Below are 25213 nucleotides of genomic sequence, written 5' to 3'. Positions count from 1 at the left end.
CAGCTGAAGCGCGACTTCCCCGTCGTCGACGCCGATATCGTCTAAAACTTTTTTTCCCTCTAGTTCACTCGCCAAATTCTCTGCTCTCGTCATTCATCGTACGCGCTGCTACGAATTGCTGTCATAGCGAGGAAACACTTCTTCAAGCCGCGTCTACAACCCCCTCGCAGTCGCAATGGGCATGCCATCGTTCCAGGCGTCCAACGCCGTCATCTACGTCACCTATGGCCTCTTTCTGTATGTTTCAGTGGAAACGCTTGTTCCTCGAGACAAAAATGCTAACACGTCGTGATACCAGCGTCATGGGAACTGGCATTGCTTGGAAGCTGCGAAACCAGGACAAAAAGGAATTTCTGTCCAGCAACGGCACCCAGACTGGTCAGGACTCACTTTGAACCTTACGCCGATGGGGCTTTAATCCCAGCGTCCTCGCCCAGAAGTCTCGTACTAATACGCTCGCAGCCTTTCCTCTCGCTCTCAACTTTATTGCCTCTGGTGAGTAAGACGCGGAGCCATTTCGCCTGCGCAAACGATGCCTTGATCTCCTCGGAGCGGTAGCAGCGACGGCTACCTTGTCTCCCCCGGCATGTGCTCCATCCAGTACGGGACACCGGTGACTACGTAAAAGAAGGGCAAAGCGAAATTCTTGATGCAGGTTCGTACTCTACTAAAGCAATCTCTTTCGTCTTCTCGACTCGCTTGAGAATCGTCGTTGGTCGAGAGCCGCCACTCACTGTGGCGATGCTAACCCAGGGGATGCCAACACATCCCCTCACACCTCAGGGGAATCCAGACTCAGCTTTCAACCCCGGCGATATTCTCTGCGGGAAGAGAGGATGCGGCTCACTACGGGCGCAGAGCTAAACCGCACCGCGCGGCGGGATCCAACCCAGGCTGTCACAGTCCTCCCTGGGAGATTCCGTCGCCGCGCGCCAAAGCGAGGCTGAGATTGCACCGTAATACTCGATCAAGTTAATGCTTGCGTGAGAAACGTGCTGCCGCTCCAATCCCTGCTCCTCCACCCTCTTCCCTCATTTGCCCTCGTTTCGCTAACACGTACAGCTCTTGGATCCGGTATCCTCTTCTCTTACCCCGAGCTCGCGACTATTGCCGGTGTGCAGGGCGTCGTCGTGTACGCGCTGGCGTCGGCGCTGCCCATGCTCGTCTTTGGCTACCTCGGGCCCGTCATCCGTCGCCGCTGCCCCGAGGGCTTTGTGCTGACGGAATGGACACGCCAGCGCTACGGCACCCCGGCGATGCTTTTCCTTAGCTTCCTCACCCTCGTGACGCTCTTCCTCTACATGGTCGCCGAGCTCTCTGCCGTCGGGCAGGTCGTCGGTACCCTCACCGGGCTCGACGGTCTCCCAGTTATCATCGTGCAGTGCGTCGTCACGACTATTTATACGTCGCTCGGTGGTTTCAAAATCTCCTTCCTTACCGACGTCATTCAGGGTGGCATGGTGGTCGGGCTTATAATCATCGCCACCATCACCATTGGCGTCAAGACGGAAATCAAGACGGAGCTCATTGACTCGTCCGGCCTCACCAAAGCCAACCTCCTCGGCTGGCAGCTGCTGTATATTCTACCCGTCGCCATCCTCACCAACGACTTTTTCTTGTCCAACTTTTGGCTGCGCACCTTCTCCTCGAAGACGGACAAGGACCTCCGCCTCGGCGTCACCATGGCCATGCTCGTCATCCTGTGCGTTCTCACGCTCGTCGGCTGCACCGGCCTCATTGCCGCGTGGTCGGGTGCATGGCCCGGTGACCCCCCGCAGGCCGGCTCCCTCGCCTTCTTCGTGCTGCTCGAGCGCCTCCCCAGCTGGGTCGTCGGCATCGTGCTCGTCATGGTCGTCAGCCTGAGCACCGCCGCTTTCGACTCGCTGCAGTCAGCCATGGTGTCGTCGGCGTCCAACGACCTGTTCCGCAACCGGCTCAACATCTGGTTCATCCGCGGCTTCGTCGTGCTGGTCATTATCCCCGTCGTCGTCCTAGCCCTCAAGGCACCCTCCATCCTGCAAATCTTTCTCATCTCCGACCTCGTCTCCTCGGCCGCCATCCCGGTGCTCTGCGTCGGTCTGCTCCCGCAGTGCTGGTTCTGGCGCGGCTTTGAGTTCGTCATCGGCAGCCTTGGCGGCATCCTGACGGTCTTCATCTTTGGCGCGTGCTACTACGGCGACGCTTACCGCGGCGCCCGCCTCATCCTGCTCGAGGAGGGCCTCTACGCGCAGGATTGGTCCGTGTTTGGCGCATTCGTCGCCGCGCCTATCGGCGGCCTCGTCTGGGGCGCCATCGCACTGGTGTGCCGTGTCGGGTTCCAGTATGTCAAGGCCAGACTCACGGGCGGCGTTTTTGACGCGCTGGACAAGCCTCTGGACTCGGTCCGTCGCCTTAGCAGCGATGGCGAGGTGGTTGGTGAGAGCGTCTCGACCAACGCTGGCAAGTTTTTTTAAGTGGGAGCCCACAGCGGTATGAAACCCTTGTGCACTCGCCATGTGCAAGACACTCCTCCAACAGAGTTGGATAGTGGTGGACATAGATGGTTGTAAATAGCAGGGTTTCAGCCCGACGGGCTATGGGAAATAAATTTCTTAGGAGAAGCATGGCTTTTTTGGCGTATAATACTATGCCGCCTGTCTTTGCTATAGTACAAGAATAATCCATCGCTTTTCCGGAATATACATGTGCATTCTTCCTTGTTATACATGATTTGAGCTGCGAACCGTTGTCACTGCAAACCAACCGACAAGTGTCTTCCTCGCCTGTTGTCTGGTCACAGCTACGCCTTCTCCTTCCAGCCCGCGCGGTGCGCCGACTCCTTGCGGATGACCGCCTGCTCCTGCTTGTATGCCTCGGGCGTCGTGCCGCCCGTAGTGCCCCATATCCGCCACGGCGTATCCGGGTACGTCTTGGTATCCATCGCCCTCGCCAACACCACGTACTCGACCTTGTCCTGCACGCGCAGGCTCCCCGGCACGACCCTTCCGTCCTCTTTATTGTGCCGCGACAGCTGCTGCTGCGACGAGACCGCGACGACCGCCTGCTCCGTCAGCGCCGTCTTGTCGTGCGGGTTGATCGCGTGGATCAGGTGGCTGACCAGCCGCGGGTACACGAGCCTCCGGGTGTCCTTGACGTGCTCGAAGCGGACCGTCTCGCGGGGGCTGCGCCGGTCCATGGCGGCGTGCAGCTGCGTGGCGAAACGCGGCATGCACAGCCGCGCGACGGTCGCCTTGTCGCCGGCGGCGAAGGCTTCGAGCGCCTCGCGGTACATGGCGCGCGCGGTGGGCGCGATGCGCGCCCGGCGCGCCTTCCATTGCGGGCGGGTGGTCCACGAGGGCATAGAGCGCAGCTTGATGGTGAGCACGGAGAGGACGCACTGCGCGTAGCTGCGCAGGCGCCACCACTGGTAGCGGGCGAGCTGGAGGGGGTTCTTGGGACGCTGGGAGAAGGGGATCGGGACGAAGGTGCCTGGCGTCGCTCTGTCAGCTAAACATTTCTTTCCTCGCTTTTGGGTTTTTCTTTTCTTCGTTTCCTCGTTTCCCCCTTGTCTGGCTCCCTCCTCGTGCGCAAACCCCTACCAAGCAGAAGATTCGAAAAGGACGAGGAGGGCAAGGGAATTGACATGTTTCACAACGTACCTGGAAACAGTGGCCCGCCGCCGTCTTTGAAGATGTCCATGGCGGCCGCCTTTTGCATCTGCGACATGGTCTGCTCCCTCGTCGCGCCGCGCTCGCCGAGCTTCTGCTGGTGGCTCATGGCCCGGTTGATCTTGTCTCGTGAGATTTGGGCGTAGCCGCGCCGGGAGGAGCCAGCCCAGAACGGAGGCGCGCGGGCGGTCGGCATCGTCGTCCTCGTTATCGTCGTCGTGGTCGTCGTCAGGCCACTCCAACGCGAGGAGGCGGCGGCGGCGTTGGCGACGGCGAGCTGGATCGCGGGCCGTCGCAGCATGGCTCTCGCAGCCATTGTCGTTGGCAGCACCACTTTTCGGTTGCCTTTACGCTTCGAAAAGCCGATATTCAGAGATTGTGTGCACGTCTTCGGTGCAGTCGGAAATGCAGTTGAAATGAGAACCTCGTTATTTCTTCCCATTCTCGCCAAGATGGGGAGCATGAGATTGGTAGATTCTGCCGATACTCACCGCCCGATAACCTCCAAAGAAGTACATACCTACCAACAAGTTGGAAGCTTAACAAAGATGGAATAACTACTTAAATTTTGTTTACTTTTCTCTTTCGCCTAAAAAAAACCCTAGTATGCTCGAACGCCGGACAAAACATTGAATTGGTAGACTTTAACGCCAGCTCACCGCAAAGTTTTGCGTGTGATATTCAGCCTCCACCGGATCTGCCTATTTGAACCGCCAAATTCGGCGCTGAGTTATGCCAAGTCAACTGGGCAATTCCACGGCCTCGTGCTATTGAGATGGAAGCTCCATCCTCCAGTAGCCCTATGTGACCGGGGTTTCCTAAATCGCCGCAAGACCAAGCATGCATAGAAGTGCAATTCCGCCGATTACACCGCCAATAATAGCAGGAGTGTTATTAGTGCTCAAATATTAAGACGATGAAGGCCCAGACACCGCCGCCGTCGATGACGGGATGGCCATGTTGCTGCCGCTGTTGCTCGGCATTGTCGCTGTTGAGGCTTGCCCTGCATTGCCAGAGGCACTGGTAATCGATGGAGATGTCGCTATCCCGGCTGGAAGAAGGCGCGAGGTAGATTCGGTGGGCATCATGGGGAGTCATACGCAGAGGTAATTTAGGGCCTATTTAACTGGGAAGAGCTCCAGATTGGGGGTTTTTTTTTTTTTTTTTTTTGAAAAGAATACTTATTCGGCTGTTTTATTATAAGAATAAGGCAATAAATCACTAACATGTTGCCTTAAATCAGTTGTGGCTATTGTTTCCAGGGTAGGGTACTTTGGACTTGCGGGCCTCATACTAACGATGCAAGGTACATACATGCGTTGGTACCTCGACAGGAAGCAAAGCCACATGGTTTTGTACCTACCCCACACTGGGCGTGCCTAGCCACTGCCGCCGCCACCTGAATGAAGAGCATCGTCACCAACGCAGGAGCTGACGACAGCTTCCATGACTGCCCAGCTTTTCCATCCCCACACCGCCCGACGTACGGCTCTACCATCGATAGCCCGCCTTTTCTCAGAGGGTTGATAAGAGGAAACTGCGCTATTCTTTCGTTAACTGCCCTCGAATCTCTTCAAAAACGCCCTCCTCGGATCCATTCCCGTCTCCCCTATCCAAGCTCCCGGACGGACGCTCGCGCTGCTTCGCCATCATCGCCCAACATGGCGTCTCTTCGCACCGCCGAACACACAAAGTCAGTCGCTTAGCCGCGCTTACCCGAACCCTCCGAGCTCTCTCGTGCCAGCCATCGCTGACCGCAACCTGCTTCCAGGACCGACCAGGAGCTTGCCATCTCCATCAAGAAAGCCACCAATGCCGACGAGATCTCTCCCAAGCGCAAGCACGTCCGAGCTTGCATTGTTTACACATGGGATCACAGGTCTTCCTTGGCCTTTTGGTCCGGCATCAAGGTGTATGTCGCCATGCCACTTACCGTTCCTCATCATGCCTCCTCCCTTCGCACTACGCGCTAACGCACAACTCTCTTCGCAGCCAACCAATCATGGCTGACGAGGTTCAGACCTTCAAGGCCCTCATCACCATTCACAAGGTTCTCCAGGAGGGTCACCCCAGTGCCCTCAAGGAGGCAATGGCTAACAGAGGCTGGATCGACGGCCTGAACCGCGGCATGGCCGGCGAGGGCGTCCGTGGATACGGTCCTCTCATTCGGGAATATGTCTACTTCCTACTCGCCAAGCTATCCTTCCACCAGGCCCATCCCGAATTCAACGGAACTTTCGAGTACGAAGAGTACATCAGCCTCAAGGCCATCAATGACCCCAACGAGGGTTACGAGACCATCACAGACCTCATGGTCCTACAGGATAAGATTGAGCAGTTTCAGAAGCTCGTCTTCTCCCACTTTCGCAACGTCGGCAACAATGAATGCCGAATCGCAGCCCTGGTGCCCCTCGTCCATGAGAGCTATGGCATTTACAAGTTCATTACGAGCATGCTTCGCGCCCTTCACACCAGTAAGCATCCCGCATGCTTCGCAACTGCCCCTTCACCAGCTCGCTGCCCATGCGCTCCTTCGCTGACATGCCCCCAGTTACCGGCGACGACGACGCCCTTCAGCCCCTCCGCGAACGATATGATGCCCAGCACTACAGACTCGTCAAGTTTTACTACGAATGCTCCAACCTGCGCTATCTCACCAGCTTAATCAACATCCCCAAACTTCCCCACGACCCCCCCAACCTGCTTGCCGAAGACGAGAATGCCCCCGCCCTTCCTGCGCGCCCCAAGCAGGAGATTGAGCGCCAGCCCACCCCGGTACCCGAGCCAAAATCAGAAGAACCTGACGAGATTTCCGACTTTTGGAAGAGTGAGTTGGAGCGACAGAATAGAGAATACGAAGAGCAGCAGCGTGTTCTGGAGCAACGACAGCAGGCCCAGCTCCAGGCCCAACAACAAGCTCAGCTACAAGCCCAACGAGACTTTGACGAGCAGCAGAGGCGTTTGGCCGAACAGCAGCAGCGGGAGCAAGAGGCCCTTCTGGCCCAGCAGGCACAGTGGCAGACCCAGGGTAGGTTGGCGGAGCTTGAGCGCGAGAATCTCAACGCGCGCTCGCGCTTCGAGCAGGACCAGCTCATGCTACAAAAGTACGATCAGCGTGTCAAGGCTCTCGAGGGCGAACTAGCCCAGCTGCAAAACAACTACGGCCAGCAAATCACCAGCAAGGATGAGCAGATCCGAGCTCTGCAGGAGCAGGTCAACACCTGGAGGACAAAGTACGAGGCTCTGGCCAAGCTGTACTCGCAGCTGCGCACTGAGCACCTTGACCTTCTGCAAAAGTTCAAGGCCGTCCAGCTCAAGGCTGCCAGTGCTCAAGAAGCCATCGACCGACGCGAGAAGCTAGAACGTGAAATTAAGACCAAAAATCTTGAGCTTGCCGACATGATTCGCGAGCGCGACCGCGCCATGCACGACAAAGATCGCCTCTCTGGAAGCAACAAGGACGAGCTAGAGAAGCTCAAACGCGAGCTGCGCATGGCCAACGATCGTGCCGATAACCTTGAGCGCAGCAAAGGCAACGAGCTGTCTACCATGCTTGCCAAGTACAACCGCGAAATGAGCGATCTCGAGGAGGCTCTCCGCACCAAGTCGCGTGCCCTCGAAGATGCTCACTCCAAGCTTCGTGACGGCAGCTCCGACCTGGAACAGCTCCTGCGCGACAAGGAAGAGGAGTTGGAGGTGTATAAGGCCGGCATGGACCAGACTCTCATCGAGCTCAATGATCTCAAACAGAACCAGGGAAGCAACGACGAACTCCTGGATGGCCAGCTCGATGCCATTATCATGGCCAACCTAGACAAGATCAATGATATCATCGACTCTGTCCTCCAGGCCGCCATTGGCCGCGTCGACGACGCCCTGTACGAACTGGACTCCACCATGCAGGCCGGTAACCAAAACGCGTCGCCCGCCTACGTCCTATCGCAAATTGAAAAGGCCGCTGCTAGTGCCATGGAGTTTGCAACATCTTTCAACAACTTCATTGCCGACGGCCCAAACAGCACTCATGCTGAGCTGATCAAGTCTGTTAATGTGTTTTCGGGGGCTATGGCCGATGTGTGCAGCAACACCAAGGGTCTGACGAGACTGGCAACGGATGATAAGAAGACCGACTCTTTGATGAACGGTGCCCGACAGTCGGCCATGGCGTCTGTCCAGTTCTTCCGCAGCCTGCAGAGCTTTCGTCTGGAGGGCATGGACCAAGTGCAAAAGACGGATGTAGTCATCAACAGCAGCACGGATGTACAGATGAACCTTCAGAAGCTGAATAAGTTGGTCGAGGGCTTTGCTCCCGGCTTTGGTAAATTTGCCCAGAACAAGGGGGATCTGGGGGATCTCGTCGACTCGGAGCTGAGCAAGGCTGCGGACGCTATTGCGGCTGCCGCAGCTCGCCTGGCCAAGCTCAAGAATAAGCCTCGTGATGGCTACTCTACATATGAACTCAAGGTCAGCGACACCATCTTAGATGCAGCTACGGCCATTACAAATGCCATCGCCGAACTCATCAGAGCGGCAACCGTTACGCAGCAGGAAATTGTGCAGGCGGGCAAGGGCTCATCGTCACGCACGGCATTCTACAAGAAGAACAACAGATGGACCGAGGGTCTCATCTCAGCAGCCAAGGCAGTGGCTTCATCTACGAACACGCTGATTGAAACGGCGGATGGCGTGCTGTCAAAACGCAACAGTCCCGAGCAGCTGATTGTGGCCTCGAACGATGTGGCTGCCTCTACTGCGCAGCTGGTGGCGGCCAGCCGTGTCAAGGCCGGGTTCATGTCCAAGAATCAGGACAAGCTGGAACAGGCTAGCAAGGCGGTAGGCGCCGCATGCCGGGCTCTCGTGCGGCAGGTGCAGAGCATGATCAAGGAGCGCTCGCAGGACGAGGACCAGGTTGACTACACCAAGCTGGGGCACCACGAGTTCAAAGTACGGGAGATGGAGCAACAGGTACGTTTTCCGGTTGAACCCATGTTTAGAATATCCTTGCTTTTTTTTATCCGTCCCCTTGCCCGCATACACAGACGCCCGTGTCTGGCAGTGTCAGCCGCATATCTCCCTGCAAGCCACGTCTGGCCTGGAAAGCTGATGCGCGAGTGGCTCCGTCGCACGGTTCTCTGCATTATGCATCTATGGAGGTCTACTGTGTACTAACGGGGAACGCCGGAATAGGTCGAAATTCTTCAGCTGGAGAATGCTCTTGCCGCGGCCAGACACAGATTGGGTGAAATGCGCAAGATTTCATACCAAGAGGACTAGCTGGGTCAAATGGGGGCCTTGATGTGACGACAAGGATAGAAATGGCTCGGGGCAGAGAAATGTTCCCCGGAGCAGGGGTTTTGATGTGGTGGGTATGAGAAGGCTACCCTACCAACAGTTGGCAGCATCTACATGAACAGGCTACGTAGGTATGAGAGGGACCAAATACCCAGTGGAGGACAAGGAGAACCTGGGCATGAATGTATGAAGATTGGCAAATAATTCTGTATTAGAGTTGAATGTATTCAGAATGTCTAGAATGAGCTAGTAGGTGTATTGGCTGGCGATGCTGGTGACGGCGTTGAAGCTAGGTATACACCCATGCACAACACAAAGCGACGGCCTTGGCGTCAAGCCATGGCGCTCGTTTATCGAGGCGGTCGAGGAAAAGACTATATGAGGCAAGGTCAAAACGATGAAGGTCGAGGACAGAGATGCGCGGCTTGGGCTAGGGAACTAGTTGAGTGGCAGAATGGTGATCTGCAGCGATGATGGAGGGTTGGGACGGTAAATGGCGATTGGTTGAGCACCTCGAGAAACGGGTGAAGATGGGGTTCGGGGTCTCGGTGTGGGGCGCGGAGTGCTCGGTCTCGGAGCGATGGATGGGTTGTGTCGGAGACTAGAGATCGGAATGGGCTTGCTGGGCTGGCTAGGCTGGCTCGGCTGGACTAATCGTCATGGCGCCCCGACTTGACAGGTAGACTTGGGGGAGAATTGCAAGGGAAAGCCCGACAAATTTGAGTTGGAGCGTGTGAGCATGGCTGTCGACAACAGGAGTATCGCGAGCGACAGCCGAAGCCGTTGGCACGAGGCTTACGTAGCATCACGGATACCATGCCAAAGCTCGTTAGCGTGGAGGGGTTTTTCTCTAGCGGGCTGTCAATGGAGATTTCAATGTCTTCGGCTTATTATTCCAAATCGGACAAGGGATCGTCCTCGGGCTGGACGATGCTATACATTCCTAGAAGGCTTCTCATCTCATGTGCTGATATGAACCAATGCAGGCACTGTAAAAAACTACTGCAAGACAAACACTGCGAGGAAGCACTAAATGCAGAAATATACAGCCAATGACGATGTGTCAATAGAAACACCTCCATCATCTAACCAAAGAAGGGTTCTTTCAAGAAATCAAGACCCAGCTCAAAACCAAACCTCCCAACTTTTTTTCCTTTCCTTTTTCTTTTGCGTCATTTTGACCATCTGTTGGAGTCGCCGCGCAACTTGAGGCAAACCAAGGTGCTGCTGCCTCTCTAGCGCTAGCACCCACTAAAAATGCCACAAAGCTCGCTAGCACACCGCTAAAGCAATCTGCACTCAGGCCGTTCACTCGTTATCATCAACTCTATTTTCTGATCAACATCGCGAAACTTCCTAGATGATTTCTCAAATCGTTGATTTCAGAACAGGATTGGACTTTTGCAAAGTGTTTGAAACGTGCACTCGCCAACACTGCGATTTGTTTCTAACTTAGGTACCTAAGTACCTGAAAGAAATGGGTGGACAAAATAAGCCCGTCATTTGCCTCCACTCTTCCTTTGTATCTTATCTGCATCTAGACCCCGTCTACCTTTGTGCTTTATGACCTCCTCCACTTCCAGGGTCACGAATACACACACCCATCCACACATCTTCTTTTGTCTCTAGTTTCATCTTCCCGTGACCGTTGGCGTCTGCGCAAGGCCTGCCTCATCCATTTTCCTATTGCCCACCGTGGCATCCCGAGGTTCACACAACCTGACACACCACCACCATGCCAAGGCAAACAAGTTGCCCATCTGTTCCACACCCACACGAAGAAACACACAAAGAGCCTGTCCAGACTGATTGTTGCAACCCATGCCGCCTAGCTGAGGTCCTTTGACGATACACCCTGCCGATGAGATGTCTTCCCCGACACCCCCTAAAGCCAACCAACGACAGAATATGACCCACGAGTTACACAGAAATCGATTCCTGATCGAGTCCTGCACCGCTGATCATTATTGCATAGTATGTTTTAATAACCTATCCGCAAATCTCAACGTGCCCATCTACGGATGCGGAGGACAAACAAACAACCACGCCAATCTCGGCAGCAAGCATCAGTCCGAAAGAATGCGTCACTCGTGGTGGGAGGAACCCTGCGGTGGAATGCTTGTTGCCGCCGCGCGGAGTACTCGGTACGTTGTCGACCACTGATTGCCTATGGACGCGGCGACACCACCAGCTACGAAACAGCCATGGCACTTCACAGCATTGCACTGACACTGGGCAGTAGTGGGCGGTGAGTCTGTACTGCCGATAGATTGCTGCATCTACTGAAACTTGCATCTTTTTACGGGAAAGAAGAGCGCCAAAAATCAGCTTTCAAGCGCCACAGACTGAGGTCACGATCAAGCCAGCCCACTTCAAGCATATCCCATCTTCCGGCTTACTACAAAGTAATCCCAACGGCTGTCGGCACATATCGGCATTCAAACATTGAACCTCATAGCACGCTTGTGTATCTACACTATACAGGTGCGCAACTGATATTTTTAGAATGCTCCAAGCTGCTGAAATCCTGTTATATCGATCACCCTGCAGGGGACGTTTCTGCAGTTTGCTCATAAAATCGCCGCAAGCGACCGCGGCCTTCATTACTGGGGGGGTTGCCAGAGTGCGATGAGCATAAGAAATACGGGCACTACAGTACATACTTGTCCATCACCCACTACTGACTCACTCATCTGCCCCCCCGGATTTCCCAAAAGAGCGGGCTGTCCGAAAGAAATGATTGCCCAGCACCCGAGCCATTAACTAACGTTAGTACTTCCCGATCCGCCACGCTAAAGCGTTCCACCACCCGGCAACTGCTACCACACTGCCCTGGAAGCCCGGATGGTCATCCGCCACGATCTCGTTGGTTACTTTTCTTGCACCGACCACCCTCTCTGTCAAGTCGGTTTACTTTGTTGACCAGCCACAGCCACGCTCGTGGACCAGGCACTAATAAGTTAGCTTCTTGGCTGTTCAGACTCCGTGGCCTCTTCGCCTCCAGTCCGGCCTTCTCGCCTCACAGGACTAGGCCTGCCGTATGTTGAGGGCCGGTGCGGCCGTGAACACGCCCAGAAGGCGGTCATGCAGTGTCCGTACACAACAGCATATACCTCGGTCATCTGAAGCATCTCAATTCGATGTTCGACCAGCTGGCTGGCAGTTAGTGGAGACAATGTTTCAGCCAAGTCTGCCTTGAATGCTTGTTTGGTATGTTGCAGTGGACAATCTTAGTCTATCAATTTGTTACTGTCGGGTTGTCTAGCATCATTGCAGATGTCGGACAAGTACGAACTACTCCCCATCATAATCACGGCCGAACAACCAGCAAGGTGGCGCTGAAGCAACCAACAGACCACGCCCCAAGTTAGATGGCGACGAGTGCCAAAACTGGAGCCCCGAGCCCGTTGAGCTAAACTTGGCCTCGAATACTAAAAATGAACGCCAGGCTAAAGACAAAATGGTGATGCTCCACGACGGCTGGCGAATTGGGCCTAGGCTTGCCTCGCTACTAACTAAGTTAGTGGACTAGTGAGTACACTCGATGCGTGCCAAATCGGAAACAACCGTTATATCGACTAAGACAACTTACATAGATTTTAGCTCGAGCTGGGCGGCACGAGCGAAGCCATTGGATCGTGACTCGATCAAGACCTGTTCGGAGACGGACGGCAGATGGACATGTCATTGCTTCGCATCTCTGGCTGATATGGTTCTCTGGGGTGAGTCTGGATAAGTGCGAGAGAGTGCAATGATCACTAGCCGTGCTCAGGTGTTGCTCAGCAGACTGCCTAACTACCTCTGTACCGCACCCGACAGCCCGATAGCCCAAGCCCATCTATGAGCCCCGCCGTCGATCGCTAGAGTTCTTAAAGAGCACTTGTCGAAACGTTAAGCCTCCCAGTTTACACGGGCCACAAGGGAGTTTGAGGGAAGATTACAAGGTGGAAATGGTCGTGCAACTCTCAACATGACAATCAATGGACTTGATCGGTCGGCGATGAGGATGTGGGCAACTGATGGCTGGAGTATGAGGCAGAAACGGAGAGCTCGAGGTCAAGCGGCCCGCCAAGGCTGGTGGGCGCTCTGCCAGGAATAGCGGCGGCATGCTGCAGCTGGGGGGCAGCTACAGTATGTAGCCTGCTGCCATGAATTGCATCGATGACCAGAGATGCTTTAACTTGTCCCATGCTGCCTCGGGATGGAGGGTGCGCAAATCGAGTTAGGCTAAAAGCTGGTGCATGCATCGCGGTAGGGGGTTTGGCTGGCCCCGTCGCTTTTAGTTCCTAGAGGCTACTCAAACTAAACCATGTTGCCATTGCCATTGCCATGATGGTCAGCTGGGGCTGGTGTGTAAATTTGCGCGGTGGGTGGGCACATCAGGACAGGGACTGGACTGGGCGTCAAGCAACGGCGGCTTTGAGCCAACGCCGGCATTTAATTAGACAAAATGAGGCGAGAAAAACAAGTCGACGCTAGTAGCTTGAAGCTTCTTAATTTTATTTGTCGCCTCATCTGGCCCAGGCCAAGGCCAAGGAGACAGGCGACAGAGGTTCTCGTCAGCACCATGCACGCCACGCCACCCACCTTGCCCATTTGTGGCCGCTATCCCCAGCATGGTAGGTAGTTAAAGATTTGCAAGTAAAGTGATTAACGAGATAGGATTGCCGAACGATTGTGACTAGGCTTCAGAAATAAAATTGCAAACTAAATGTTCAAGTCCTCGGAATATATTCTCGAGGGGGTATTGCCACTGTTGTGAAAAAGAGAAAAAAAAAAAGGGAACCGAAAAACGCCTTTCGTCCAGCCCTGACCCTGACTGATTGCTCAGCCATATTTTTTCAGCAGATTCCCGCCACTGGACAAGAACTGGTTGCTGCTCTCTAATAAATGCAAAGCAATATACAGCAAAAATAGTCAACTAGAGTGTAGAAAGAGGGAAAAAAAAAGGGGGGGGGGATAGAGCCGAGAAAACAGACGTCAAGCTCAAAAAGTAAAGTGAAAGTCATCGTGCGGATCGTACTCGGGGCTGCTGGAGAGAACAAACACTACAGACGCGAAGAAAAAAGTCGTCAGCATGGCACACTTTAGGCAATCTTCAATGGATTAGGCTTACCTTGATCTGGACTTGGTGGCTGTGTACATTGACTCAGCACTGCATCAATATCCCACGGACAGTCAATGTCAAACGCTTGATGGTCGGCGACGCCGTCCAGGCTGAGGATGGCAGGCGACGAAGCTGTCGTAGTGTAGCCAGGATGGGGGTTATGGCTGGTGCCGAATCCCGCTTCACTTCACTGACAAATGAAGAGGCAGGAGAGCAGGAAATAGAGTCGTCGGTGACAAGGTTGTAAGGGGCGGTATTAGGATGTAGGGACGGCGGCAGCTAACATGGGCTCCGCGGTGGAAACAGGTACCGCCGGTATGTACATAGGTAGCTAGCATGCCAGTAACTTGGTGGATTGCGGTGTCAAATTCGAGGGGGGAGTTGTGGGCTGTGTTGGGTGGGTATGGATGGAGGCGCAAGTGGATGGTGTTGAGGTCTCTTCTGAGCAATGCTGCGGCCCGCAGCACAGGATTGAAGCTTTGTGCTTGGGGTGCAAATGGAGCCATCTAAATTGGCGGTAGATCTTTGTTTTTCAGATGCGGGTGCTCTTTCGGTGCTGTTCTGCGGGTGAAACTGTTCCTTGGATATGGAAAAAAGGCACTCTCGGGAATGCAGTTTTCTCAATGGGAGCTCCAATATGGGACAACATCCAACTATGGCGGGATTGCTATCCTACTGGATCCACTGAGGCCCCCCCGAGGCACAGTATTCGCCAGAAGTGGTGAACTCTCCTTGAACATTTTGAATCTCATTTTGGATCGGCCAGTAGTTGTTGATTGGGAAAAAGGCGTCGTTGTAGACCAACGGGATCTGTGTTTGACAATCAAAGGATGGCGCGGCTCCAAAATCATCAGGTGTCGGCTGCTGGACATAGTGGCTCCCTTGAACAGGTGTGCAGAATGTTTCATTTGCCTGGATTTGACAGAAGCTGGGAAGATCTGTCGTTGTGGGAGCTGGCATCGATGCCCAGGGAGTGACGCCCACTTGCTCGATTTTTAGCTCGATTGCTGAGGCTGTAGACTCAGTGGGGTTTTCACTGTCGTTGGATGGTTTTCCAGCAGCTAACTTTTCATCACCTGTGATTGTTTTGCATTAGAGGCGAAAAAAGTAATCTTCGCTTGAGACTAACCTGAATCAAAATTGTACATAAGCGACTGGCATCGCGCCATTACATCCTGCTCGGTTCGACACTGATGTAGGATGTACGAGACGACTTCGGCATTGTCACCGCAGGAGTACGAGACCGTAATGGTGTCGGCGGTTTCTCCAGACACCGTCCAGTTCCCCCCTGGGTATGGTTCAAGATGTTTGAACGCTGATGCGGGAAGAGAAGTTTGCATGGTGTCGAATTTTGCTGTTGACTGCTTTGCTGGATTTGAAGGAAATATTGTTCAAGCGCAGACGTAGTAGAAGAGAGGAGAGAAGCTTGATCGTTTTGAGTGGTGAAGAGAGAGTCTGAGGCAGGTGTTAAATTGATGTTTGGAATGGCTCTATATAGAACGCCCTGTAGTAGTTAAAACTTCAGCGATGGTGCACATCCTTCACAGCTGCACCTCATATTGCTACTCCCTCGGACGTCGCTGGGTGGGGAAAGTTGTAGAACTGAAGGTGAGTTGAACACAAGAATAGCGCCGCTGGCTGTTTATTAGCCTTTGTGGCGATTTCAAGGGACCCCCCTCTTTTATTAGTTGCATCCGCCGCTAAATGGTGTGCACACTGCAAGGCCCTGAGGATGGCTTTTCACCTTCTCGTCAGTGTCCAGCCACCTGATCAAGTATCTCTGAACGCTTTGGCAGGCAAGTAGAAAGCTCGCAAATGTAAGGGGATCCATACCTAGTATACATAGTGCCTTTACACATGAAATCTAGAATCAAAATCCAATATATGCTAGCAGTGCGCTGCACTATTTTAGGTATACCAGCTAATTGATTGCAATTACGAGCTTCGACCATTGCCAGATACACCTAGCAAAATGATGAGGCGCACAGGTTTACCGAGATGGCTGGGGGTGGCGTGGACAGGTTGGGGGTGCGTAGCTATCAAGGATCCACAGAGGCGGAGCGATCCCACCCCACCTACATTTCAGAGCACTCCCGCGTCACTTACAACTTCGAGGCCACCTCCAGCATATATTTACACCTCCGAACTTTCTCTTCTACAATCGTCTTTAACCTTCCTGACCCTCTCTCAACATCTTAAACAACGCTTTACTTTAACCTAAAGAATCTTTATTGTCTCTCATCGCAATACATCGCGTCTACTCACGCACCTTTCACCATTCGCAATGGATCTACTTTTAGATCGAACCAGACTCCAGGATCAGGAGCTATGGGATGCCATTAGCCTTGGCATTAACCCATTTGTGAAAGTATTGAGCATTGATGGCATCATACATCGCTCCTTAACTATGAAAACAAAGAGATTTCTGGCCGAGAATTTCGTGTAAGCACACACCTCTCGACGACAAGAGCACGCGCTGACTTTTGCAGCAAACACGTCCAAGAACCAGTCATGTTTTGTCGCGATGGCTCTGGTCCAGACAGATATTTTCTTGGCAATCCACGACACCTGATGTCAGGCACTGGAATCATTCTCGCTGCCGCTGAGGTGGAGCCCATTTGGTTCGAGCAACCCGGCTTGAAGTACCAGAAGGCTACCATGTGTCAGTCGTCACTGCCACGCAAACATATCAAGATTCCAAGACCACCGAATGCGTATATTCTATACCGCAGAGATCGGCATACCCTTGTGAAGCAAAGCGAACCACATTTGTCGAATAACGAAGTTTGTAAGAATATCCTTGCGCCCATGATAGGTGGCTTCGCTGACAATCTGTAGCACAAGTGCTAGGTAAAGCTTGGAATGCTGAACCTCCAGAGGTCCGACAACGCTACAAGGAAATGTCGGAAAAGATCAAAAGAGCTCTCCTTGAACGGTATCCCCAGTACCAGTATCAACCCCGGAAGCCATCTGAGCGAAAGCGACGCCGAAAGCGCCAACAGGATACCGAATCTCAGAGCAGTGAGACCACATCAGCAACACCAGACAGCGACATCATGGCAGGGAGCGAGCTCTCAATGAGCCCCGAGTCAATCAACTAGAAGCTCATGATGCTTCGACGCATTCCTGCTCTACAGTCGGCCACAAATGCTGCTTGATCTTGCGCAGACTTTCTTTCTTCACGAATAGCGTCAGACCATGCGACTGCACAGAACAGCTTACTGCGACGCGGCTCCGACTTCACACCGACCAGGCGTCGCAAGACTACGATGATGATTGCTATTTTTCTCCTAGTTTTTTGTCTAGTTTCTCGGTCTTTCTACTATGAAGAACAACAGAACTCTGGGCATGCAGAAATTGGGTGGCACCTTGATTTGGCTTTGATACTTTTTTTCATGGACAAGATACCAGGCGTAACAGTTCCAGGGGTGGACAATTTGTGATTTTATCAAGATTCTTGCAATACAACAGGGTTTTCATAAATGCCAAATTTGCTCCTACTCGCCTTGTAAATGAATCAGCGGTCAGACACCGCTAATTTCATCACAACGCCCAGCACAAAGATGACGCATCTGGAGCACTCACCAAATTCACAACTCCACATCCACCTCACCGGCACCTTACGCCGCCAGCCTCTCTAGTTACTTATGCGGCCCCGTGATCATTTCACTTTTACGATTATCATTTGCTACAAGGGATAGATAGTAGTTTATTTCGGGATACTATTTCGAGCATGACCGTCTTTGTGGCTGGCCGGCGCTCGTACTGGTGTTGTCTTGGAGCTGGAGCGCGCGCCTGGGGCCGGCCACCCACCACTTCCACTTCCAGCTTCTCCTTTTCCATCTCACATTAACCTCACCCTCGCACAAGAACCGCAGTCCCTTGTGGTTTCTTGCCCTGTGCGTCCTGTGCCCCCCTCCTTCCCTTCTTGCTGAGATACATCCCTCACCTCACTTGGACAACCAGCCCATCACCCCACTATCGATCCAATCTAGCCCTGCCCGGCCCTGCCTCGCCACCTGCTCTTCACGTCGCACAACGTCACAATGACCTGTCAGCTCCTTTCTCCGGGTACTCGGTGCTGTAGAACAGTCTGTAGACAAAGACGTGTCATGATTTGTGTTACCTTGTGGCTTTCGCCTCGGCTGAGATGGGCCCCATCCTCCTTGGGTCGTTTCGCTTCCACTGATGACATCTTCCAGTGACAGCCGAGAAAGAGGACAAAAAAGCTCTTCTAGTCGCCTGTTTCTTGTTCGTGCGTCTGTCTGTTTCGCCAGTCAGATCAGATCCAAGACTACCCAAGAAGCCGCCCAATCACCGACCAACCCCGTACTCCGTAATTATCCTTCGTCTTATGTACGGATGGAAGCGTACTAATCAACCAGTTTCTCCAGTTAGGGTCCCCTCTCTCGGCTCCGACACGATCATGGCCCAGATTGGTCCCGACATGGGGCCGCAATAAATCGGGCAAGGTCTAATCGACGTGCATATCCATGTGCATCGCTCTTCATCGACGTAAGAGATCTCAGCGATTCTTTGCAAATGAGAAAAAGAAATCTCGAGGTAGCCAGCTCTACCTCATGGGCCGCTCAACGACGCCGCGCTGTTCCAGTCGCTACTCCAGATAAACGTTCCGCATCGCCACTCAGTGTCTCGTTCCTTGTCTCCTGACGGCCCCAATGGGCGAGGACAAATGTAAAACGAGCGTCCTGTAATCACAAACAGTTAGTCTTATCCCCACGTGGTCAACCGCCTTCATTGGCAAAACCAAGAAAAGGGAGGGGCAGAGAAACATTACCACAGTTGACGCCAGGCTTTTTTGTCACCAAGCTGATACATGGTTCGTCGTGCTCGCACTTTGGAACTACTCGTCTTCCAAGTAGCTTTGACCACGACTCTTTGGCTTCAATCGGGTCGAACACCTTGCCGGGAGAATTTTGCTCCACTGGCTTGACATTCACCGTTTGTGATGACGTTGGTGTCTGCAGAGACACCGCGTTGGCTGTCAGTGGTGGTGTCTGCGCCAGCCCAGGCACTTGGCAGGGGCCTGCAAGAGGGCCACACTGCCCGCCAGCTGATGCTCTAGTACTGGTAGATCTGGGCTTGAAGAATCCTTGCAGTGTTGTTTGCCCGCCAGCAACTTTTGTCTTGGCGTCGCTAGAGCCTTTGCTCTTCTTGTTTGCTGGGATGCCCACCTGAACTGGCCCAGCATGTCTCTTGTTTTGGCTCACCCGTTCCCGCTCCTCGACACTGCCTCCCGACTGCAGCTTCGGCGTTGTCGTTGTTCCGAGTTGCTTTGTCTCTTCTGCGTCACTCGCGCCGCTTGCAGTCGTGCCCGTGCTTGTGGTTTTGTGGGCAGACCTATCCGCGGCTTCCATTTGCAGCAATTGCCCACCATTCTTCCCTCTATCGAACGAAGCATGCGCCGCCTTGTTTGTAAACATGTCTCTTATGTTGCGCCGCCGGTCAAATTCCGGGATGAGCTTGGCAGAAAGGGCCAGCGCGTCCCGTTGTTCCCAATTCCGGATCCGCTGCCCGCCCCGAAACATGTTGGTGGGATTCACAACTTCCGCAAGAGCAGTCTCCCTGCCGTCCTTGAGAACTGTATCGCTCATCGTCGCATATACCGGGCAGTGATCTGATCCCATCAGTCCTTCCTGGATGTTCGAGTCCACGAACCAATCTTTGATCCCATCGCTACACAAGATGTAATCGATTCGGCTGCCCAGGTTGGCTGGTCGCGTGTTTCTCTTCGTATCCCAGCACGTGTGCATGCCTATCCGTGTAGGGTGAAAGCACCGGCATATGTCCCATAAAACAGCATCTTCACGGGCCTTGTCTCGGGGGCCAATGACGGTCCCATCAAACAAGAGTTGGTTGAGTATCCGTCGCGTCGGCATCGACTGCCATTCGTCTATTGTCATTCCCTCTTTTCTGAGGCCTTCAGCAACATTTGAGCTGTCCATTTCGCTGCGGATAATGTTGAAGTCCCCAGTGAGAATCACTTGTTTGCCTGCGGCAATCAGGTTTCGTATCCGAGCCTCTAGAGCCTCCACGAAGCTTTGTCTGAATTCGACCCGCGACTCATCGCGGTTGGCTGGGCTGTAGACCCCAAACAGTACGAATGCTGGAAACTCTAGAATTAGGCATCGTCCTTCCGAATCGAGCAATGCTTCATCCACATTTCCGTTTAGCTGGGCCAACGTCGGGTATCCACCAATTTGCTTGTCTTCTGGTAGTTCTCGATATGGCGTGTTGCTTTTCGGTGGGCAAAGTATCCCTAGGACGCCTTCCTCCGCGAGAATGGGCGCGCACGTCGCATTCTTGGTGTAGATGGCAACTCCCGAGTAGCCTGGAAATGTCAGCAATCGCCCTTCATAACTTGCTCAACTAGCGCACCCTTTTTATGCTGTGGTAGACTGAAGTATACGTCCCAGCCCGGCACAAGAACCATGTCATCTTGCAAATCCTTGCGCTGAATTTTGGTCTCCTGCATAATCACAATGTCGGCTTCGAGAATGTCAAACATAGCCTAAGATGTCAACAAAAGATGATCAGCAATTGGTATCGGAGAAAGTACTAACCTGGAATGTGCGCTTTTCTCGCCATGGCTGATATCCAAATGGATTTCTAAAATCTTTAGTATTGAAACACGCATAGTTCTGCAAAGGCAATACGAACCGGATGCCATTCACTATGACCCGTTAGCTTCTGCATGAGCTATCGCTATTCCGACGGCATACCATTCCATGTGGTGATTCTGAACACCATTCTGGCATTGCTTCTGAAATTGTGTGATTTTCGTCGTTTCTTCAATTGACCGCCGTTTTTAAATCGCCTCTCGACCGCTTCCGATCCACCACGATCGGGCGCGAAATAGACATGGGCAGAAGAAATTCCCAAGAATGTGGGTATCTGCTGATTGAATTCTGACACAATGATCAGTAGAAGGCAAATGCCACTCCTGAGTTAGATTCGCTTGTTCTTCTTTCCGTCTTGCACAATTAGCGAAATCGGTTGTGCAGAAGCTCACCCTGTTGCCCCACGATCGCGCTCTTCGTTTGATGACCAAAGTGACCATAAGCGCGGAATACTCACGGGGTCACGTGCGCCAATCAGAGTTGGCGCCTCAATCTCCAGGCACCCACCCCATTCCGGTGCCGAGCTTCATCGAAAATGGTCTGACCAGTCAAACCTGCACCTCTACACCCGACGTCATCAACAATCGCCATCACCATGTTTACCGCCCGACAAGCTGTTCGCAACGCTCCGCGCTTTGCTGCTCAGGCCCGTGCAGGTGCTCAGCGCCGGTTCGCCAGCTCTGCCTCCGAGAACGAATTCATCAAGGAACGCCAGCACATCAAGGACCACGCCAAGGGCACCACGGGTAGGTCCCATTGCATCCCAAAAAGCTACCTAAGTGTTCAATTGCTTTCGGAGAATGCTTCTAACGTCTATTCAGAGCTCTGGAAGAAGATTTCCATCTAGTAAGTCACGTCTACGCCGACCCAAAAACTGCCGACGAAAATAAGCCTCAAGCGAGCTGGCCGACGCATTTGCTACGAACCCGATGGGCAATGCAGCGAATTCACGCGAGGGTTCACGCAGTCAAAATTCTAACAATTTAAAAGCGGTGTTACTCCCTGCCTCATTGCCGCCGGTGCCAATGCCTACTACCTCTGGAACGAGCACTGGGAGCACTGGAGCCACATGCCTGCTCTGGAGGACCGCACCGAGTACGCTTACCAGAACATCCGTACCAAGAACTACCAGTGGGGTAATGGTGATGAGGTGAGTTTTGATTTCCCCCCAGCGAGAAACTGGCACATGGATTAACACTGCATAGACTCTCTTGTAAGTTCCGCTCAGAAGTTCTTCCCGATATGATTGTGCCGACTACGGACATCTATCGGCAGATGACGCAAGAACGCATTTATGCAAGCAAAATCTAACCAAGGCAACAGCTGGAACGACAAGGTCAACTACCACAACAAGGACAAGGTCGCATAAGTGCCAAGCAACACCTGTAGCGCGACATGTTGGTGGATTGTTAGAGTGCCCAGCCGGGACACATTTTGTACTTAATCCCTAGAGGACCACCAAATTTATTTCCTTTGTGGTGATTTTCATGTGTGGTACCTATCTGTACGGCTATCGTGTTTGAATCCCCGAATCTGGTTCAAGCCGGATTTCTACTCATGATTGCTGTCCCGCAGAATGGTGTGCTGTCAGTTGTCCTCGGTAACGACAAACGTATGATCTGAGCCGGAGTACTTCGGACTTTATTAATAGACCAAAAATACCATTTTATTTGAACCAAGTGTGCCGAGAATGGCGAGCGTCCTGAGGTAGAGTTATTGTTGTCGTTGACTCCTCGATACTAGGTGCCTGTGCATCTTCTTGCACCCGAGGAATCCCCGGGCCGTCACACTAAACGCGTTCGTGCCCCACGATGGTCGGCTTCTGCTTTCCTCCAAACCACAACTTTAGGGCAATTGCATCGAAAAGAAACAACTTTCTTATGAGACATCGACGGCGCTCAAATTAAAATGCCTCAATTGGCCGCCGCATGAGCTCGTCAACGTGCTCGACGCTGGCGACAGGACGCTGGAACCAAGACTCTACTTACCTTATCAGGTAGTAAACACACGCTCAAACACTCGTCATGGCTCGGTACCTCAACCCGGCCAAGATTGGCCTGCTTGTTCTAGTACAGCTTTATGTCGAAGAAGCCGTCCCTGGCGATGCCATTGTCCCGGTTTTGTCATTCATCACCTCGCACATAATGGGCCACGAAGCTGGCAATCTGCCCACCTCCCAGGCAGGCCGATGGGCCAAGGCCGAACGCACCGTCAGCCTTGTCATTGCTATTAAAGATTTTGAGAAGCTTTTGGGAAGCTTTCCGTTTGTCATGGGCATGCCAGGGCGGAAGCTGTGGGATCAGTTTCTCACGAGGCTGTGGGACATAAACTCTCTGGATGCACTGTACGAGTTCTTCGAGAACCTCGAGCTACTGTTGGCCAAGACAAAGGAGGAACTGCGTCGACTCAGCGAGGCGGGTCTACCCGACATGGAAGAGGGGATTCAAATCGCTCGCAACTCACCGCTCGGCGCCTTCATTCGCCGCGCCATGGTTGAGTACCGCCGGTTGCGGTTCCATGACTGCGCAGAACTGTGGAAGGATTTTGTGCGCTATAGGCAGCCCACGGCACACCATCAAAAGAGAAAGAATCCAAAATTCGGGAAACTCAGTTTTGACAACGTTCTGTTGGCTGGTGCAGCCGAAGAAGGCTGGACGCCTGACAGTGTTTATGCCCTTTCATCTATTACATATGACGACATGCTTACAGGTGATCGTCTCGGGAAAGTGGCAGTTAGCACCGATGACATTGAACTACTTCTCGACTTTCAAATTGAGCAAATGCAGAGTGGGTATCTCGCGCCACACAGAAGCTGCTGTGCTAATAAGAGATACAGAGTATGGTAACAGAGTACCGTTGGAGACAATCACTCAGTTTCAGGACCTCCTTCAAGCCAGCATCCTCGTTCCTAGCCTGACACATTATCTCGGGTGAGTTCACCTGTGCCGAGAAGGGGGATGCTCGCTAATCTCTGCAGCTTTCTGAACGCATGGAGAGCAGGGGATTATCCTTCTGCATTTGACCTACTGCATCGCTATTTCGACTACACCATGCAATATCGTGACCGGTTGTTTTATCAATATGCGCTGATGAACTTGGCGGTTTTACAGGCAGACTTCGGCTGCCACCGCGACGCCGTCACCACCATGCTCGAAACGGTCACAACGGCGCGGGAAAACAGAGACATGACGTGCCTCAACTTTGCATTAAACTGGCTCTTTCATTTTGGCCGAGCGCATCCAAGGCTAGTCCGCGAGCTGGAGTCTAATAGCCTTCTCGGGACTGGCAAGGAAAGCTTGGCGTATCTACGTGTCAAGGCCAAGGAATCGGGCATGAGTGCATTGTGGAGTTCCGTCCTGCTGAGTGAAGCAAAGCTGGGCTTGATCAACGGGGAGAGTGTTGCGACTGCTGTCGAGTATATCGTGCGCAGCTCGCATCTTATTGTGACGCGAAACATGAAGAATATGTTTGGTGCCCAGCTATCGCTGTACGCTGCTCTTTGGAGTCGATTAGGACTCACACATCTCTCAACAGCTACTTGCGAAATGTTTCTCCGTTGCCATAATCAGCACTCTGTATTCGAAGACGAACTCAAGATGATTTGTCGCCTTGCGTTGATACAGGCTGAGCGCGGTAAATACGACAATGGTCTCAAGCAACTAGAGGGCCTGGACAGCAATTCTCTTCGCTCGTGGAAGCCAAGCCAATACTGGCACAAGTATAGAGGGATCATCAAGCTGATCAAAGATTTGCACCACAACAACCTAGTTGGCGCTCAGGAGCTGCTGGATCAGCTCGTGCAGTCGAAGGCAGACGACCTGGAACCAGACATGACGTTCATGATTGAGTCACTGCATATTGACTATCTAACAAGGCGAGGAGATTTACAAGGGGCCTTTGAAAAAGTCAACAACATGATTTCCATGATTAAAGATGAGAGCAAGGACATTGCAATTCTTGTCAAGCTGCTACTCCTCAAGGTTGCGCTTCTCGACAGAAGTAATCGGACACAACGGGGCTTCTCAACGGCTATTCGTGCGGCCAACCTCGCCTGGCGGGCGCGGCTGATACCACAGCTTTGGGAGGCTACAGGGGCGCTCGCCAACATTCTGGTTTCGCTGGGGGAGTTTGAAGGCGCAATCGATATACTCAACGCTGCACTCCCACGATCTCTCGAATGCGAGGCGCCAGCGCTCACAGCGCGGCTGTACTCGTACTTGGCGGACGCCAACATGGGAATGGCTGGGCGGATGGAGGCCAAGTCGAGTAAACGCAGCGAATACATGACGCGAGCACTGGCAGCGGTGCAACGTTCGTTTGACCATTGGTCGAGCGTTGAGGACATCAATCAGCAATGCGAGAGCATGGCGAAGCGGGCAATGATTATGAAGCTCACAGGAGAATTGACCCTTGCAGCCGACTATGCAGCCGCGTATGTAGCGCTTCGCAAGAATGCAGAGACGCTGAGTCTAGGCGGGGCGTAATGGTTGTGACGACAACGATGCATGTATCCATACGACGGCGTT

The 25213-nt window shown here is 53.1% G+C and overlaps 7 protein-coding genes across 7 annotated transcripts; 5 read left to right on the top strand and 2 right to left on the bottom strand.

Annotated features, from left to right (window-relative positions):
* Positions 1-175: 175 nt before the first annotated feature.
* On the top strand, positions 176-2453 carry ISF_06153 (urea transporter; the record flags this gene model as incomplete). The annotated part of the gene is made up of 4 exons (XM_018849757.1): positions 176-237; positions 299-378; positions 463-495; positions 1063-2453. 4 exons carry the CDS (start codon positions 176-178, stop codon positions 2451-2453), a joined length of 1566 nt encoding a protein of 521 aa, XP_018703256.1.
* Positions 2454-2779: 326 nt separating this feature from the next.
* On the bottom strand, positions 2780-3963 carry ISF_06152 (Membrane transporter, Tim44-related/Ribosomal protein L45; the record flags this gene model as incomplete). The annotated part of the gene is made up of 2 exons (XM_018849756.1): positions 2780-3468; positions 3639-3963. The coding sequence occupies 2 exons, from the start codon at positions 3961-3963 to the stop codon at positions 2780-2782; spliced, it is 1014 nt and encodes a 337-aa protein (XP_018703255.1).
* Positions 3964-5308: 1345 nt separating this feature from the next.
* ISF_06151 (cytoskeleton assembly control protein Sla2) lies at positions 5309-8921 on the top strand (the record flags this gene model as incomplete). The annotated part of the gene is made up of 5 exons (XM_018849755.1): positions 5309-5340; positions 5419-5559; positions 5640-6121; positions 6199-8612; positions 8835-8921. The coding sequence occupies 5 exons, from the start codon at positions 5309-5311 to the stop codon at positions 8919-8921; spliced, it is 3156 nt and encodes a 1051-aa protein (XP_018703254.1).
* A 7409-nt stretch (positions 8922-16330) lies between these two features.
* ISF_06150 (mat1-2-1) lies at positions 16331-17147 on the top strand (the record flags this gene model as incomplete). The annotated part of the gene is made up of 4 exons (XM_018849754.1): positions 16331-16414; positions 16466-16488; positions 16536-16834; positions 16885-17147. The coding sequence occupies 4 exons, from the start codon at positions 16331-16333 to the stop codon at positions 17145-17147; spliced, it is 669 nt and encodes a 222-aa protein (XP_018703253.1).
* A 1477-nt stretch (positions 17148-18624) lies between these two features.
* On the bottom strand, positions 18625-20737 carry ISF_10061 (DNA lyase; the record flags this gene model as incomplete). The annotated part of the gene is made up of 6 exons (XM_018853657.1): positions 18625-18755; positions 18845-19296; positions 19342-20398; positions 20446-20578; positions 20631-20684; positions 20729-20737. Coding segments are annotated over 6 exons (1836 nt in total), but the record flags the coding sequence as incomplete, so codon positions are not given.
* Positions 20738-21282: 545 nt separating this feature from the next.
* On the top strand, positions 21283-22056 carry ISF_06149 (Cytochrome c oxidase, subunit VIa; the record flags this gene model as incomplete). The annotated part of the gene is made up of 5 exons (XM_018849753.1): positions 21283-21433; positions 21509-21533; positions 21678-21837; positions 21893-21900; positions 22011-22056. The coding sequence occupies 5 exons, from the start codon at positions 21283-21285 to the stop codon at positions 22054-22056; spliced, it is 390 nt and encodes a 129-aa protein (XP_018703251.1).
* A 655-nt stretch (positions 22057-22711) lies between these two features.
* ISF_06148 (Tetratricopeptide-like helical) lies at positions 22712-25171 on the top strand (the record flags this gene model as incomplete). Its single annotated transcript, XM_018849752.1, has 3 exons — positions 22712-23474; positions 23524-23617; positions 23665-25171. The coding sequence occupies 3 exons, from the start codon at positions 22712-22714 to the stop codon at positions 25169-25171; spliced, it is 2364 nt and encodes a 787-aa protein (XP_018703250.1).
* Positions 25172-25213: the final 42 nt, after the last annotated feature.

Source organism: Cordyceps fumosorosea (assembly GCF_001636725.1).
Source record: "Cordyceps fumosorosea ARSEF 2679 chromosome Unknown scaffold_15, whole genome shotgun sequence".
NCBI classification, from domain to species: domain Eukaryota; kingdom Fungi; phylum Ascomycota; class Sordariomycetes; order Hypocreales; family Cordycipitaceae; genus Cordyceps; species Cordyceps fumosorosea.
The sequence above is the reverse complement of the archived record's forward strand: the minus strand, read 5'-3'. Positions and strand labels throughout refer to the sequence as shown.